Source organism: Phallusia mammillata, chromosome 4 (assembly GCF_965637545.1).
Source record: "Phallusia mammillata chromosome 4, kaPhaMamm4.hap1.1, whole genome shotgun sequence".
Classification (NCBI taxonomy): domain Eukaryota; kingdom Metazoa; phylum Chordata; class Ascidiacea; order Phlebobranchia; family Ascidiidae; genus Phallusia; species Phallusia mammillata.
The window spans coordinates 2553439-2566967 of NC_137255.1; the positions used below are offsets into that span (position 1 = coordinate 2553439).

The 13529-nt window shown below is 34.5% G+C and overlaps 1 protein-coding gene across 4 annotated transcripts in view; it reads right to left on the reverse strand.

The window, feature by feature from the left end:
* The window catches only part of LOC145225431 (multiple PDZ domain protein-like), a 47441-nt gene that overhangs the window by 18072 nt on the left and 15840 nt on the right, over window positions 1-13529 (reverse strand). For 2 of the 4 annotated variants that reach the window (XM_080092122.1, XM_080092121.1), the window contains exons 23-37: window positions 12871-12922; window positions 12442-12495; window positions 11877-11992; window positions 11166-11312; window positions 10392-10590; window positions 9489-9643; window positions 8847-8913; window positions 8440-8548; window positions 7285-7365; window positions 6566-6676; window positions 5067-5117; window positions 4215-4281; window positions 2973-3078; window positions 2072-2257; window positions 840-1024 (exon numbers count right to left, since the gene is read on the reverse strand). In XM_080092122.1, coding sequence (XP_079948248.1) covers window positions 840-1024; window positions 2072-2257; window positions 2973-3078; window positions 4215-4281; window positions 5067-5117; window positions 6566-6676; window positions 7285-7365; window positions 8440-8548; window positions 8847-8913; window positions 9489-9643; window positions 10392-10590; window positions 11166-11312; window positions 11877-11992; window positions 12442-12495; window positions 12871-12922 — 1686 coding nt within the window. The remainder of the gene's footprint in view (window positions 1-839; window positions 1025-2071; window positions 2258-2972; window positions 3079-4214; window positions 4282-5066; window positions 5118-6565; window positions 6677-7284; window positions 7366-8439; window positions 8549-8846; window positions 8914-9488; window positions 9644-10391; window positions 10591-11165; window positions 11313-11876; window positions 11993-12441; window positions 12496-12870; window positions 12923-13529) is intronic. The other 2 variants (XM_080092125.1, XM_080092124.1) reach the window with 2 other exon arrangements.

Below are 13529 nucleotides of genomic sequence, written 5' to 3' on the forward strand. Positions count from 1 at the left end.
TTGTCATCATACTTATGTAATATGGGTTATTGGAGGCAAAAACGTGGCAGATAAATCACGTATCGAGTGCATAGTAAGAGACATGAAAAAAGTTAATGCAATTATACAAAAATTTACAACACACAAATTTTGGTACATACTTGTGTGTGTGTGTATTTTTGTCTCAATTTAAGTTGATAAATGAAGTAGTTTTAATAGATCACGTGACCGTAGAGGTGTTACGTTTTTATTGTCACAAAACGGGGAATATCAATTTTAACAAATTTGTTCTGCCGATTTTAACAATTTATCGTTCAAATAGTGTTGTGTTACGCAAAAATACTTCAAATACTTCCACTTTGATAGTTTGTTTTAACGATTCTACTCCATTCTGAAGAAGCCTTATCGTTCTGGAGGCCGAAACGTCAACAAAAATTCTAAGTTCTTTCATAGAACGAGTATTTTGGCGAGCATCACACCGGTAAAAGGTACAAAATCACTTAAACATTGCATCCACCAACAAAGTATGAAATGCATCCACCAACAAAGTGCAATGCATCCACCAACAAAGTATGAAACTCTTGGATCATGTACTTAGTAAGTACAGCCGTATTATAAATTTCACGTTTTTGGGGCCTGTTGGTGAACCGCTGGGTCATTTGGGGTCAAACTTCAGGAGGATCAAATATGTGTAACAAACCAACATCTGTGTAAATTTGAATAAGTTTAAAGCACTATTTCTTGACCAAACGATTGGAACAAACTAGCGTTATACATAAATGCAAGCACTTTTAGTTGTGATGTGGTTTCATTTGGAACGTAAGGCGCAAAATTTTTAAAGAACTTTTTCGTCATTTTACCTTGAAAGTCCTTGACCAGTTTTATTACTCTGACGTCAGAATAGGGACTGTGACGTCCATCGGTGCTGCTGCTCCCTCGGCCGTGACCGTGAGGAAGTGCGTGACCTTCCAGTGACCCCTGCCGCTGATGACGTTTTTCTTTGGGTGCTGTTGGCGCTCGGTCTATCTTGGCTGTTTTTTGATTTCTGCAAAAGGAAAACAAGTTTTTTTTTAAGTGCAGAGACTTTTTTAATAATCTTCAACAAAGTGTACATTGCAATTTCGAGTCAGTTACGATGAAGATAAATTCGGGTGGTACTAAATACCGCATAAGACCGCATGCTACCGCATTTGACCGCATGTTATTCCGCTTTAAATACTGCATGGTGTGTGAAATGTGAGAACACAAGCCCCAACAAGGGAAAATTAGACCAGATTCTAGTATTATATCAATTACAAACCCACACCTAACCCGAATAGCTCTAACCGTTAGCGCTTTCAAAAAAATTCAATATTGGTATCAGCACTAAGCGTCTATGCAGACCAGCGATCACGGCACGGTCATTTATAAATCATAGTACGCCAGGCCCATAGAGAGCAAGTCCCGAAAAGACTCCTGTCGTGGGTCGAATCCCACCGCTGGCTAGATTATTTTTCTACCCTGTACCTTGTTATATTAGAATGCTTGGTGACTGGCTTGTTTCGGTATAACGCCTTCAATGAGCCTGGCGTACTGTGATTTGTAATTTAGGGTTTCCAAATTGAGGCTATGTCAATTTTAGGAGCATATTTTACTAAAACTTGTTTTCCTTTAAAGCTAGAAAACTTGATAGTTTGTATTTTAAAATATTTTTTTCTTGCGAAACATCCGTGGTACTTTCAGATCAAATCACGAAAATTTTAATAAAAGTTTTTTTTTTTTTCAACTTTAATTAAAAGATCAAATATTTTGGTCAGTATACCATGTGGCACAACAAAAACGGTGTAGTTGCAGCGCGTTTAGCCATTATCCACCAATTGTGCCCTTCACTGTTTTGAGGTCCATGACGTTTTAACGTTGCGCAGCTATTTCCGGCCTAGTGATTGTTTTTGGGCAATTGTGTCGTTATGTTTTCTTTCATCAAGCGAAAAAACGCAAATCAAAACGAGAATTTTGAGCTAAATGTTTTCAATCTTATGATTACATCGAAAAGATTTTCACCATATCACAACAAATAAAACACTTAAAAAGTTACACCAAGAATCCATTATACCTGTGTACAACGAAGCAGAGGTCATTCTTTGCCCCTTTGATTACATCGAAAGCAAGTTGTTGGTTGTTGGGAACGTTTAGTTGGGTGTCGTTGATTTCAAGAATCTCATCACCCACTTTGATCCGACCGTCGACCCCCGCTGCACCGTGAGGGTTAACCCCAACTACAAATATGTTCTGCTGGGACCTGGGGAGAAATAGTGACATGTTAATTTTTTTCATTATTCTATATTCTACTTTGTTACAAAGGTTTTGGCATGACAAAATATTTCATGCTGAGAAAAAACGGAAAGGATTATAATATTCTGAAATCAATAAACTATTCTAGAACAGTGTACTCTTTTTCAAATTTCTCATCTCTGGATGCAGGTCTAAAAAAATAATAATAAACGACACTATTGTAAGACAAAACAAATGCTTGGACATGTCTCAGCATGAATTAAACATTTTAATATTAAGTGTGCAGCAAAACAAAAACTAGATATAACTAAACATCTATAAATCTGGCATATATGGACATTTGCTCTGAGCCGTGTCTAACTAAAGTCAAATTGAATTTTTACATTTTTAAAGCCAGTGGGTGAACCGTTACGTCAACCTAGGACAAAATTTACAGTGCACCACTTCTGGTACATATCTATAATATATGTAAAATCAAAAGAATTTAAAACATTCTTTCTTGACCAAAACATCGCAGTAAAAATAATATATATATATATATATATATATATATATATATATACGCACCAAAACAACAGGAAAAACAAATCCGCATTAGACAGAAAAAAGCATATGTATCGACAAAAATAACAGACATTACATGCCACTGTATATGACATAATGACAGTATATGGTACACAGTTTCACATAGACTTCAAGATATTCCCTGCAAACGAACTAACCTTTCTTTGTTTCCAGCCAGACTTAAACCAACTCCACCAGTTCCCTTGCTGAGCTGGATCACATGTATTTCACCAGGCAGGTGTGAATATTTGTGATGCATTTTTTCTGTACAAACAACAACATGTAAAAATTTTGTGTAATGCATCAAAACAGCAATAGCACCAAGATTCTAAAACTTTAAACCAGGGGTGGACAACCTTTGTTACTGTAAGGCCAATTATAAATGTCAAAATTGGATCGAGGGCCGCACATGTGCATCACACAAAGTGATTTTGCTACAAGTATAATTCGTATTTGATTCTAGCCATATTTTGCCAGATCCCAGAAAACTAGCATCAGGCGCATTAATCAGCTCAAAAATATGTAATAATTGGACTCATTTGCCAGTACTTTTGAAATCCAAGCGTCTCTTTGGGCCGCACAAGCTTTAATGAAGGGCCACATGCGGGGGCCGCAGGTTGCCCACCCCTGCTTTAAACCATTAAAAACATTGACAGCTTAAATCCGTGGTTAAACAATAAATCAGTCAAAAGCAATTTTGCAAATTAACCCTCAATTTTTCCAATTGTTCTTGAACCAAAGTAGCCAATGCTAACTATAAGCATAACACATATATATGTTCTATATATAACTGATTTAAGTTTAAGCATGGCATTTAAGAAAGACATATAACCCAACCAAATGCTAAACAACCTATAACTGATGCAGAGACCTTTATTAAATGTCACAAATGTCAAATAACTTCACTGCAACGCTGTAAATGGTTGTAACTGAGACTGATTTGAAGTTTACATGCACATTTGGTATTTAAACAGCTACTTAACGCAGATTATGACAAGTTGTTTCACCATTAAGTTTAGCATGTGATTTTGCTTTATGAGTTGTTTCAATTATCCATTAAAGGGCGTTAGATTGACAGGGGAAAAAGATTAAAAGTCTGTTTCGGTGCGCAATTCAGTGATTTGAAAGTTCTAGCCAAAAAACAGACAAATAAAATACTTAAAAAAGCTTGATAAAATTGTGGTTTTATGTTAGAAAATATCTTTGTTTAAACACAAAAACAATTGCACTGGGTCTAAACATAAAATTTACATATAACACATCCATTTTTTGCATGAAATATTTTAAAATCTTAGTTATAAAGTTATATAAAAATTATAAAGGGGATACAAAATTTTCAAGAGAAAATAATGGTTTAAAATTTTGTTGATACATAGTAAACAAGAAATAAGAGCACCCACCTTCATGAGTCATCACTGGGGGTGTAGGGGGTGCTGGAGCTGGGGGTGTCGGCGATGGGGCAACATCCTGTAAAATAGGGATGAAAAATTAATGCTACGCTGTTAACAAAAGCCCAAGCCAAACCCCCATGTGTGTTTGGTGGCAAGATTTGCTGCGTAAGCTTTTAGAGATGCTTTCAATGTCACAAAAATGAAGACGTTTTTAATGCATGGAAATGTATGATGAAGAATTGCAAGTCATGCAAAAAACACACTCAAAACATATTACATGTGCTACGAGGTTATTGCAAACTGGTGTTAGTTTTAAACTTTAACACACAAAACATGCATTGGGAAAATATATTTAAATTTAGACAATAGCTAACTAAAAGTATGTTACCAAGAAAATAGATGGCTAAAATACTGAAAGGCTACATAAAAGAAAGATACCCTTTAACAATGATAAATTTTGCTTTAAAATATAACTGCAATTTTGTAATTTGAGATCATTTTTCAGACCTGACCATTAGAATACAGCCAAGAACCTCTTGCAACTAGCAATGGCTATTTTGATGCAAACTAATTTGACAAACAAATAAATTTTATAAAAAGAGATATCACTAAAACAATTTTATCAGGCCAAACAAACATGCTAGTCTAAATTTTGAAACCGTAGACAACCGTTTTCAAAACATATGACAATTTTCTTGTCATTGCCATTGTTTTTATGCTTTAAGAAAAAAACTTTTGTAAAACATGAAGAATTAGAAAAAAACACACTCTGTGTTGAATAAAAGGTGTTTCAAAGCAAAAAAAACACGTTATCCATGAAACTTTGAGGTGTAAAAACATGCCAGAATACTACATTCTCACCATAAATGCAACACCAGTAAAATGTGTGCACCGGAGATTCCCGAAATGAATCTGGTTATGAAAATTGTCATGTTCATTCATAGTTTTGTTAATTGGCATTAAATTTAAAACAGCAATTTTGTCATGCAGTTAAAAATCGCCCTGTCAGTTTTTATAACCTGTTGTTAAGCAAATAGCAGAAAATTTGGTATAAGCTTAGATATATTATCTGCTATAAAAGTTTACACCTTTTTGGGGGGCAATTAAGAACCACTTTTTTAGGGAATTAGTAAACAACCTTGGTTATAAGCCTAAATATCATTCGTTAATTAATCAACCTTGGCTGATTTTCGAACAATTAGTAAACTGTATCAGTTATAAGCTTCAGAATTATTTGTTATACAAGTTAACTTCTTCTGATTTTGGACAATTAGTAAACTGTGGTTGCTATAAGCACAGACAACAATTCTTAACAATACAAACTGATATTTGCCACTATTATATGTTTTTAGGCAAAAGATGTTTTTCCTTAAATTGAAAATATTTTTCCGATTTTTTCCAACAAAATGAAATCTGTACATTAAATTGGCCACATCTGACAACATAGTAAAATTCTGCAAACAGCTAATATTACCTTTGGTACATATTTCTATGCATAAATACCTACTAATTTTCATCACCTAATACATCTGACAGCATTGATAAACAAGTTTTTTAATCTTCTCCACACAAGTTATGGCCAAGCATTACCACACAACTGAATCTGTACTGCATGATGCTTAGTGAGATGAAAAATGATCATTTATCAAGCGAGCTGTCACTGTGTGAAGGAAACGCATGTCAAAAATCACAACTGGGGCATGTTGTATGCAGATGTAATGAAATCATGTGCTTTTAGGCAAATGTCAATTTAGTTTTTATGGAATTTAAACTTAAAAAACCTTCCCTTAAAAATGTGTTTTTGAATTTTCTCCATTTGGGTGCATGTAACAATAAATACTGATTTCATATGTTATACATTATAGGGTTTAACAATAAAATGCTGTTTAAATGTCCCCTTTTTATACTTTTTTTAAATAAAGTAAAAGTTTATTGAAAGAGCCTAATTCAACAACTAAAATTTGGGATTTTTTTCAACTAAAACAATAATGATAAAACGGCCCTACATTTTCAGTGTTGCACAAAATAATGATAAAATCAATCTATTTTTGTAGTATAGGTGGAGTTTAAATGAACAAACTTCATAACAATGTCAAAGAAATACCTAAAATTGAGATGTTTAAAGTTTTACACAAAAAAGTTGTATTTAAAATACTGGTGTCTTATATTATAATATATCTATGCTATTCAATAACAAATGTGAAATTAAAAATATTTAATTTCAGAACCAGAAAAGAACAGGACATTAGTTTTTGTAAACAGACAACATTTAGCTTAAATGACACCATGTAATGAAACCTATCACAGGCATGTGTATGCGTCATGCTGTGCAATAACATAAAGATTAAGTTCTAATGTACCTTTGAGTTTCCGATAAAACTGTGAATCACAAACGTAACTTGAGTTCCAGCTTTTAATATAGACTCCACAGCTTGTTCATGAGTTGCGTTGTTTAATTTTACTTCATCCACCTAAAATCGTATGGAAATGAACTGTTTTGACAAACAGCAATTATTTTGGGTCAAAATTTAAGCAATGTCTGTTTTCTGATGACTGATGTGGAACATAGACCAGTAGTTCTCAAACTGTGCGTCGTGACACCCTGGTGCGTCATTTCAATTTTCCAAGGGTGTCGCAGAATAGTTCCGTTTTGTGGCTTTTTGTTGTTGTATCAATAAACACAACTTTAATAATATGTTTCCTGATTAACTTTTATTTGCTGGTGCGTCGCAAGTCCAGAAAACTTTTCCAGAGGTGTTGCAACGAAAAAGTTTGAGAACCACTCGCATAGACAATAATTTGATCACAACAGCTGTTAAAAGTTTCGTATTATGCCAATGACAACCATCATGTTGATTCAATAACTTTTTAGCGTTCTTACGTTTTATAAAAAAATAAAACAGTTCAATATTGACAAATTTTATCTGATGACAAATCAAATTAATTTTTACTTTGCTTGTCTATGATCTACAGGGCTTGCAGAACTACAGAGGTTAACTCAAACAACTTTAAACACAAAAACGATAATATCAACCGTAAGACTTGTAAAACAACATGTATGTAGAAAAATATATGTTACCTGTACAATCCTATCTCCAGGCTTAATTCTCCCATCAACAGCAACTGGGCTACCAGGGACAACCTCTTTGATAAAAATCCCCTGGAAACATAATAAAATAGTTGTATATTACTAAATTATGTCGTTGCACCTTGGCAATGCTATGCTATACATCAGTGTTTTTCAACCTTTTTTCAGCCACGGAGCACTTCATGCATTAAAATAATTTTGTGGAACACCAAACGAAATTTGATGAAATGAAACAACTAGGCACAGGGTGACACTAAAACGCTAATTTGCACATCAAGTAAACTCTAGAAAGAATGAAAATGCTCATATAGAGCTACTGAAGTTGGGGGGAGGTTTTATGAAAACGTATCATTGAAACTAGTATTGTACCTAAATACAATATTCGCCTAGCATTGGCTGTTCCGTGATTTATCGTTTTCTGCGCAACAGTTTTGCTGAACGTCAGAAAACTTGTTGAATCTCGTTTCGGCTGAGACAGAGTTTAAATGTTTTATCATTCTTAAAGCTTTGGCTAACCGTCAGCGCTTTACCCGCGACTCAGCTATTTTATTATTAGACAACCAGTCTTATTATTACACAACAATCTGGTGGTGGCGGATAAATACTTTCATCAAAGAAAAGCCATTTCCGCCCATTGTGTCAAACCAGTGATTTTCGATTGGTTTTCGACATGAGACACTAGTCAAACCATAGAAGTCTAAAACATTACAACCCTATATTCAAACCAGCAAATTTCCAGCGGAACACCTGACGATCTTTCACCGAACACTAGTGTTCCGCGGAACACCGGTTGAAAATCACTGCTATACATTATAGGAGTTAAGTGTTTTATAGTGCGCCTCTATATTGGAAAACAACTGGAAAAAATTTTTCGACACCATTACTGAAGTAAACCAATTACACAAATGTAGTTGTCAAAAGCATTATCGGTCATGCCTCAAAATAAAAAACAAACATATTTATAAAACTTAAGTGTTTGCTATTTTTATTTCATGCTTGACACATTTTAATTCTGATACAAGCCATTTTTTGCACATAGTTACATTTTAATGTTTCATGGAAAGTGCTCACTTAGCAAGAAGTATTGTGGTTACATTACAGTTCAAATTGAGTTATAATTTGTGAATTGTTGCATTTAATTTGTACCTGTACAACTTCTCCACTTTCGAGTCTGATTTGATTTTGTTGGCCATCACTTCGTCCGCCTACAATACTGATGCCCAGCGACTGACCGGGCGACCTTCGGATGTTGATTCTGACAAGGTCAAAGAGGTCAATTGCTAATGAAGTAGTTACAAATAGTCACAAATATTTCTAAGACTGTTTGCAACTGCTTTCTCTGTGTTAAATATTCTTAAAAAACATATACCCCCCAAAAAACTATGACAAATCAAATATTTAAAACAGTGCAATATGGGCCAGTCTTAATGTCATAAAAAACTAAAAATTTGGAACGAAAAAGTTGAGAGAGAGGCTTTGCTTGTTACTTGGCACATAGTAAAGCATCGTTCATATATTTTTTAGAGGAACTGATGCCAAATTGATAAACTAACCTTTGTGGATGTCCCCAAAGTTTTGCATCAAGTGGTATTGGTGACGTCTGCTTGCTGCGATTTCCTTCTGTGAAATGTAAGGTTTGGTTACTGTCCAGCACGGAAAATCACCTATTTTTGTAGAAAATTACACACATAAACACACAACATAAATTTTGCTTTCTGGAACTACATGACAGTAAATTGATTTGAACTGTGACCAGTATTTCAACACTGACAATTTTTATACTCTCGAAAAGCCTGAACAGTAGACTGTTTTTTTTTGTATCTATGTGTCCCATAAAGCATCAAGCCAATAAATGATAAGTAGGCTGCAGAAAGTGCACACTGTTTCAACCTATAAGGTCTCATCAGTGCAGCTGGTGACAAGACATAGGCCATCAGCCCCTTACACCCAACAAACTGGAGTGACGTTGGATGTCTACACTACCGGCTGCACTGATGAGAACTTATACATCCAAACAGTGTGAACTGTAGGCAGCTTACCTATTATTTACTTCATGTTTTACTAGTTTTTTTTTTCACCAAGCAACAAACTTTCATATTTCGGTTTCAATAAATGGTATCAGTTAAGACTAGGTGTTATGAAATTCAAGCATATTGCTGTAGAAATTGTTAATCTTTTTGCCAAAAAATTGTTACCTTGTGCTTCGAACATTGATTTGAGAGCAGCAAACTGTCCAGCACGACTTGGTGTTTGTGGAGTTGCACCATCAGACGACTCATCCTCTAAATCTTCGGGAATTGGAAGGTCAAGTTTAAAAGCTTCGATGTAACGCTTCGGAACGTAAGCAATACTGCAAAAAAAGCATCAAAATCAAATCAGAAATGTTGTTTGTGGATCAGATAGTAAAAACTAAATATCCACTGACATAAAAAACATTGAAACAAATAAAAACCTTTCTACAAATTTAAGAAAATAAAAAAAATGTAAACATCCAACAATCACATCTAAATTGTCATATTTTCATTAGTATAATGCTATTAACAATCAGTACATATGTAAAGGCACCAAACCAATAAATGATAAGATGCAGACAGTGCACACTGTTTCGAACTAATAAGTCTCATCAGTGCAGCTGGTGATGAGAGATAGGCCATATTGGATAGTGTAGCCATCCAATGGCACTCCAGTTTGGGAGTAACAGGCCAAAAAGTCATACCTCACCTAATCTGTTCAATGCCACAACTGCGCATACATCACAAAGGAAAATGACTTGTCACCAGTTGCACTGATAAGACCTTATAGGACGAAACAGTGTGCACTGTCTGCAGTTTAAACTGCACATAGTTTTCCAAAACAAAACTAAACAATTTTACAGTTGAAACACTATACATGGATCTGTATTGTTCAAACATTTCAGCAAATGTTCATGCCATCATCAGTGATATGAGGGGCCATCAGTTACACCAGTTTATATCCACTTGAGTCACATAAAATATCAATAAAAAAGGTGCACAGCAGTTTTCAGTCTATTTGGACTGTTATTTTCATCATTAAACTTATTTTACAGTTATTTTCACAAAATAAACACATACACTTACTTGACATCATTACTATATGTTGAGTGATTCCTTATCAAGGCCCGAGCCTGCTGAGTTCCAAGGCCGACCGCTGAGTCACTGTTAATTCGCCGAATCATGTCCCCGATGTGGGGCTCTCCGGCCCTAGCAACGGCACCCCCAGCAATAATCGACCGAACAATCAAACCATCACCCTCTTTGTCAGGAGTTACTGTTATACCTTTAGATGACAATAAACAAATTTGTTAAATGCTTAAGGCTATATTAGTCAGATACTTTGAAGATAAAGGTTGTTGACAGTTATAACAGATTATGGTGATAGAGTTAGGAGAAAAGAAGAGGCCACAAATTAGCCATTCTTATTCATTTTTTTTATACAGTAGAAGTTAACTAACTGATTTCTGTCATTAGGAATTGATTTACCGTTTTCGTTACTTTTTTCAGCAACAAAATAAAAAAAACTGTTTTTGACAGCTATACAGTAACCTCGGTTGAACCGAATTCAGTTAATCTGGATTTTCGCTTAATTTGGACAAAACTTGGGGTGCAAATGATTTGTAATGTGGTAAGGCTTGAACTAATCGACATCCGTAAATCCAAAACCCTAACTATTCCAGACAAAATTTTGGTCCAATCGGGTTCAAATTCACCAAAGTTTACTGTTTTACCACAATACACATTAACAAGAAAATTTTTGTAACTAATGATCAGCAATTTTGGGTTCAGTATGCAACAAAACACAATATGTGATTAGCTAGATTGTAATTATCTGGATATAGGAACAATTTCACTAACCAAGACTTGATGTTCCTTTTGACATTTGCACGATTCTCTCAAAGCCATCAATAGGAGGTTTGGGTTTCGGAACGTCAGGTTCGGCTGTTTGCCACGAGGGGGCAGTATAACCAACAGGTTTAGGTGGCACTGAAGGTGGCATATGGTCTGAACAAAAAATAATATTGTTTTACAAAAAGATTAACTACAAACAGTGAAATTTGAAATATTATGTTAAAGCTTTTTAATAGCAAATAAAAATTTTTGCAACGCATTATTTAAAAAATTTAAAAGAGCAACAACTTTTTAATTTGCATATTTGTCAAATGCAAAGAAAAGGTAACTTTTTATAGACAAATGTAACTGCCCAAATAGACAAAAAAAAAGCAAAAACAAAAGTGTAAATGCCTATGCTATCATCAGTTATATGAGGGGCCACATCAGTTACACCCGCTCATAACCACTTGAGTCACATAAAATATTGATAAAAAGGTGCAAAACGAGTGTCACAGAATAATGATAGATAAAAAGAGCATAGCAGTGATTTGGGTTGTTTTCATTATTAAACTTATAAATTAATCCATGTATAGTGTTCTTAGAGAACTTTTTACTTTTGCCAAAATTCAATGAAGTGCATTTCTAATTACTTACAATTTTCGCCACAATAGACACAGATTTAATTCCAGTTGAATAAAAATATGTTGTTAATTATTTTAATTTGAGTAAACTTACCTGGTGGATATCTCATGGGTTGTGTGGGTTTTGCCTTATTAATATTTGGCATGTTGCTTGTTATAGCGATGGCTGTCATTCCAGACATTTGAATCTGCTTTACTTCCATGTGTTGACTGAAAAAAAAATGTTTATCAAATTTCATCACAATTTCCACTAGCATGATTGACCAGAAATTGCGCGATATTTTTTAAATTTAGTTGATTTTGCAATAGATTTTTTGCAATCAACGCAAAGAAAGTTTTATTCCTGCTTTTTCGGCACACTTTTTGAAATTTGAAATTCCACAAAAATTAAAAAAATTGAGCTTTCACTAAACTTCACTTTTTACTGCTGTTTTTTTCAACAATTATTTTGCTTTTTGAAACATCTTGCACAGCAATACAAAATTACTCTCACATTTTTACCAAAAGAATCACCAATATTCATTCAAACAGCTCAAAGATATAGATAAATATCATAAACTAGATTACTAGACAAACAACAAAAACGACAATAACAACACACAACTAAAAAATACAACAATTGCATAACAACATCATGAACAGCAAAACACAACTAATACCTTGTTTCAACATCACTAGATTTAACTAACTTTGGAGAGGGAAACATTTCTTCGCTAAAATTTGGGGCAAAGACATAAAGTTAGCGTTTGGATGTCTTCAAAATTTATGTTTCTTTAGCTTTAGAGGTTTACATTGTTTTGTTAAAATATACATCATAAGTTTAATGGTGAAAATAACGGCCCAAGACGTAAAAATCGAAATGCTTTCATATTCAAATGTGTCTGCAAATGCTCATGCCATCATCAGTGATATCATTTGGGTCGTTATTTTCACCATTAAACTTATGAACAGATCTGAATATAGTCTTCGAAAATAGACCATAAAATAAGATATTTTTCTGCAATTCCGGCAAAAAACCTCTAACTGAATGACATCATCGTGGCAATTTGTTCAATTTTGGAAAAAACATATTTTAATCTCAATCTTACCTTGAAGCTTCAGAATCGGAAGATGAAAGTCTTGCATGTTGAACCTCTCTAGCTGCATTAAATAAAGCAAACGTAATGTGAAAATTTCATAACATCCGCTGCGAGAATAACGAGTGTCGTTTAGGCATCTTGTTTCATTCTTTTGCATTGGCTTGTGATCTCAACAAACTTATGATACATTCATCCATAATTTATTGAGACTCACAAATTATGATGATGTACATGAAATTTAATGAATACACTGTTGCTGCCAGGCATAACGTATTAACAGAATTTTTAGCTCTTCCGGCAGTTTTTTTATTGTAATATGCCAACGTTTCGATGTCCCATACGAAACACCTTCATCAGGGTAATGACATACATTGCAAACACAAGTTATTATAAAGCGAAAAGGGCGGCGAAACACACAAAAAAAAGGGCGATAGAAATAACGCAGTGCGCACCAATGGTCGTGTGATAACACCTGGCTCAATGGTGCAAAAGCGACCGATAAGTTATCGGCATTAGAACGTCCGTTTTAACGTTCATCGTGTTGGTGTGAGAATGTATGTTCCACGACTCCAGGAAACCTCGCTTGTGAAAATCGGTTTCTCTAGCTAACACCTGGGCAGCAGAGAAGTTTATGGTGTGACCGAGGGTAGTAGCATGTTGTGCTAATG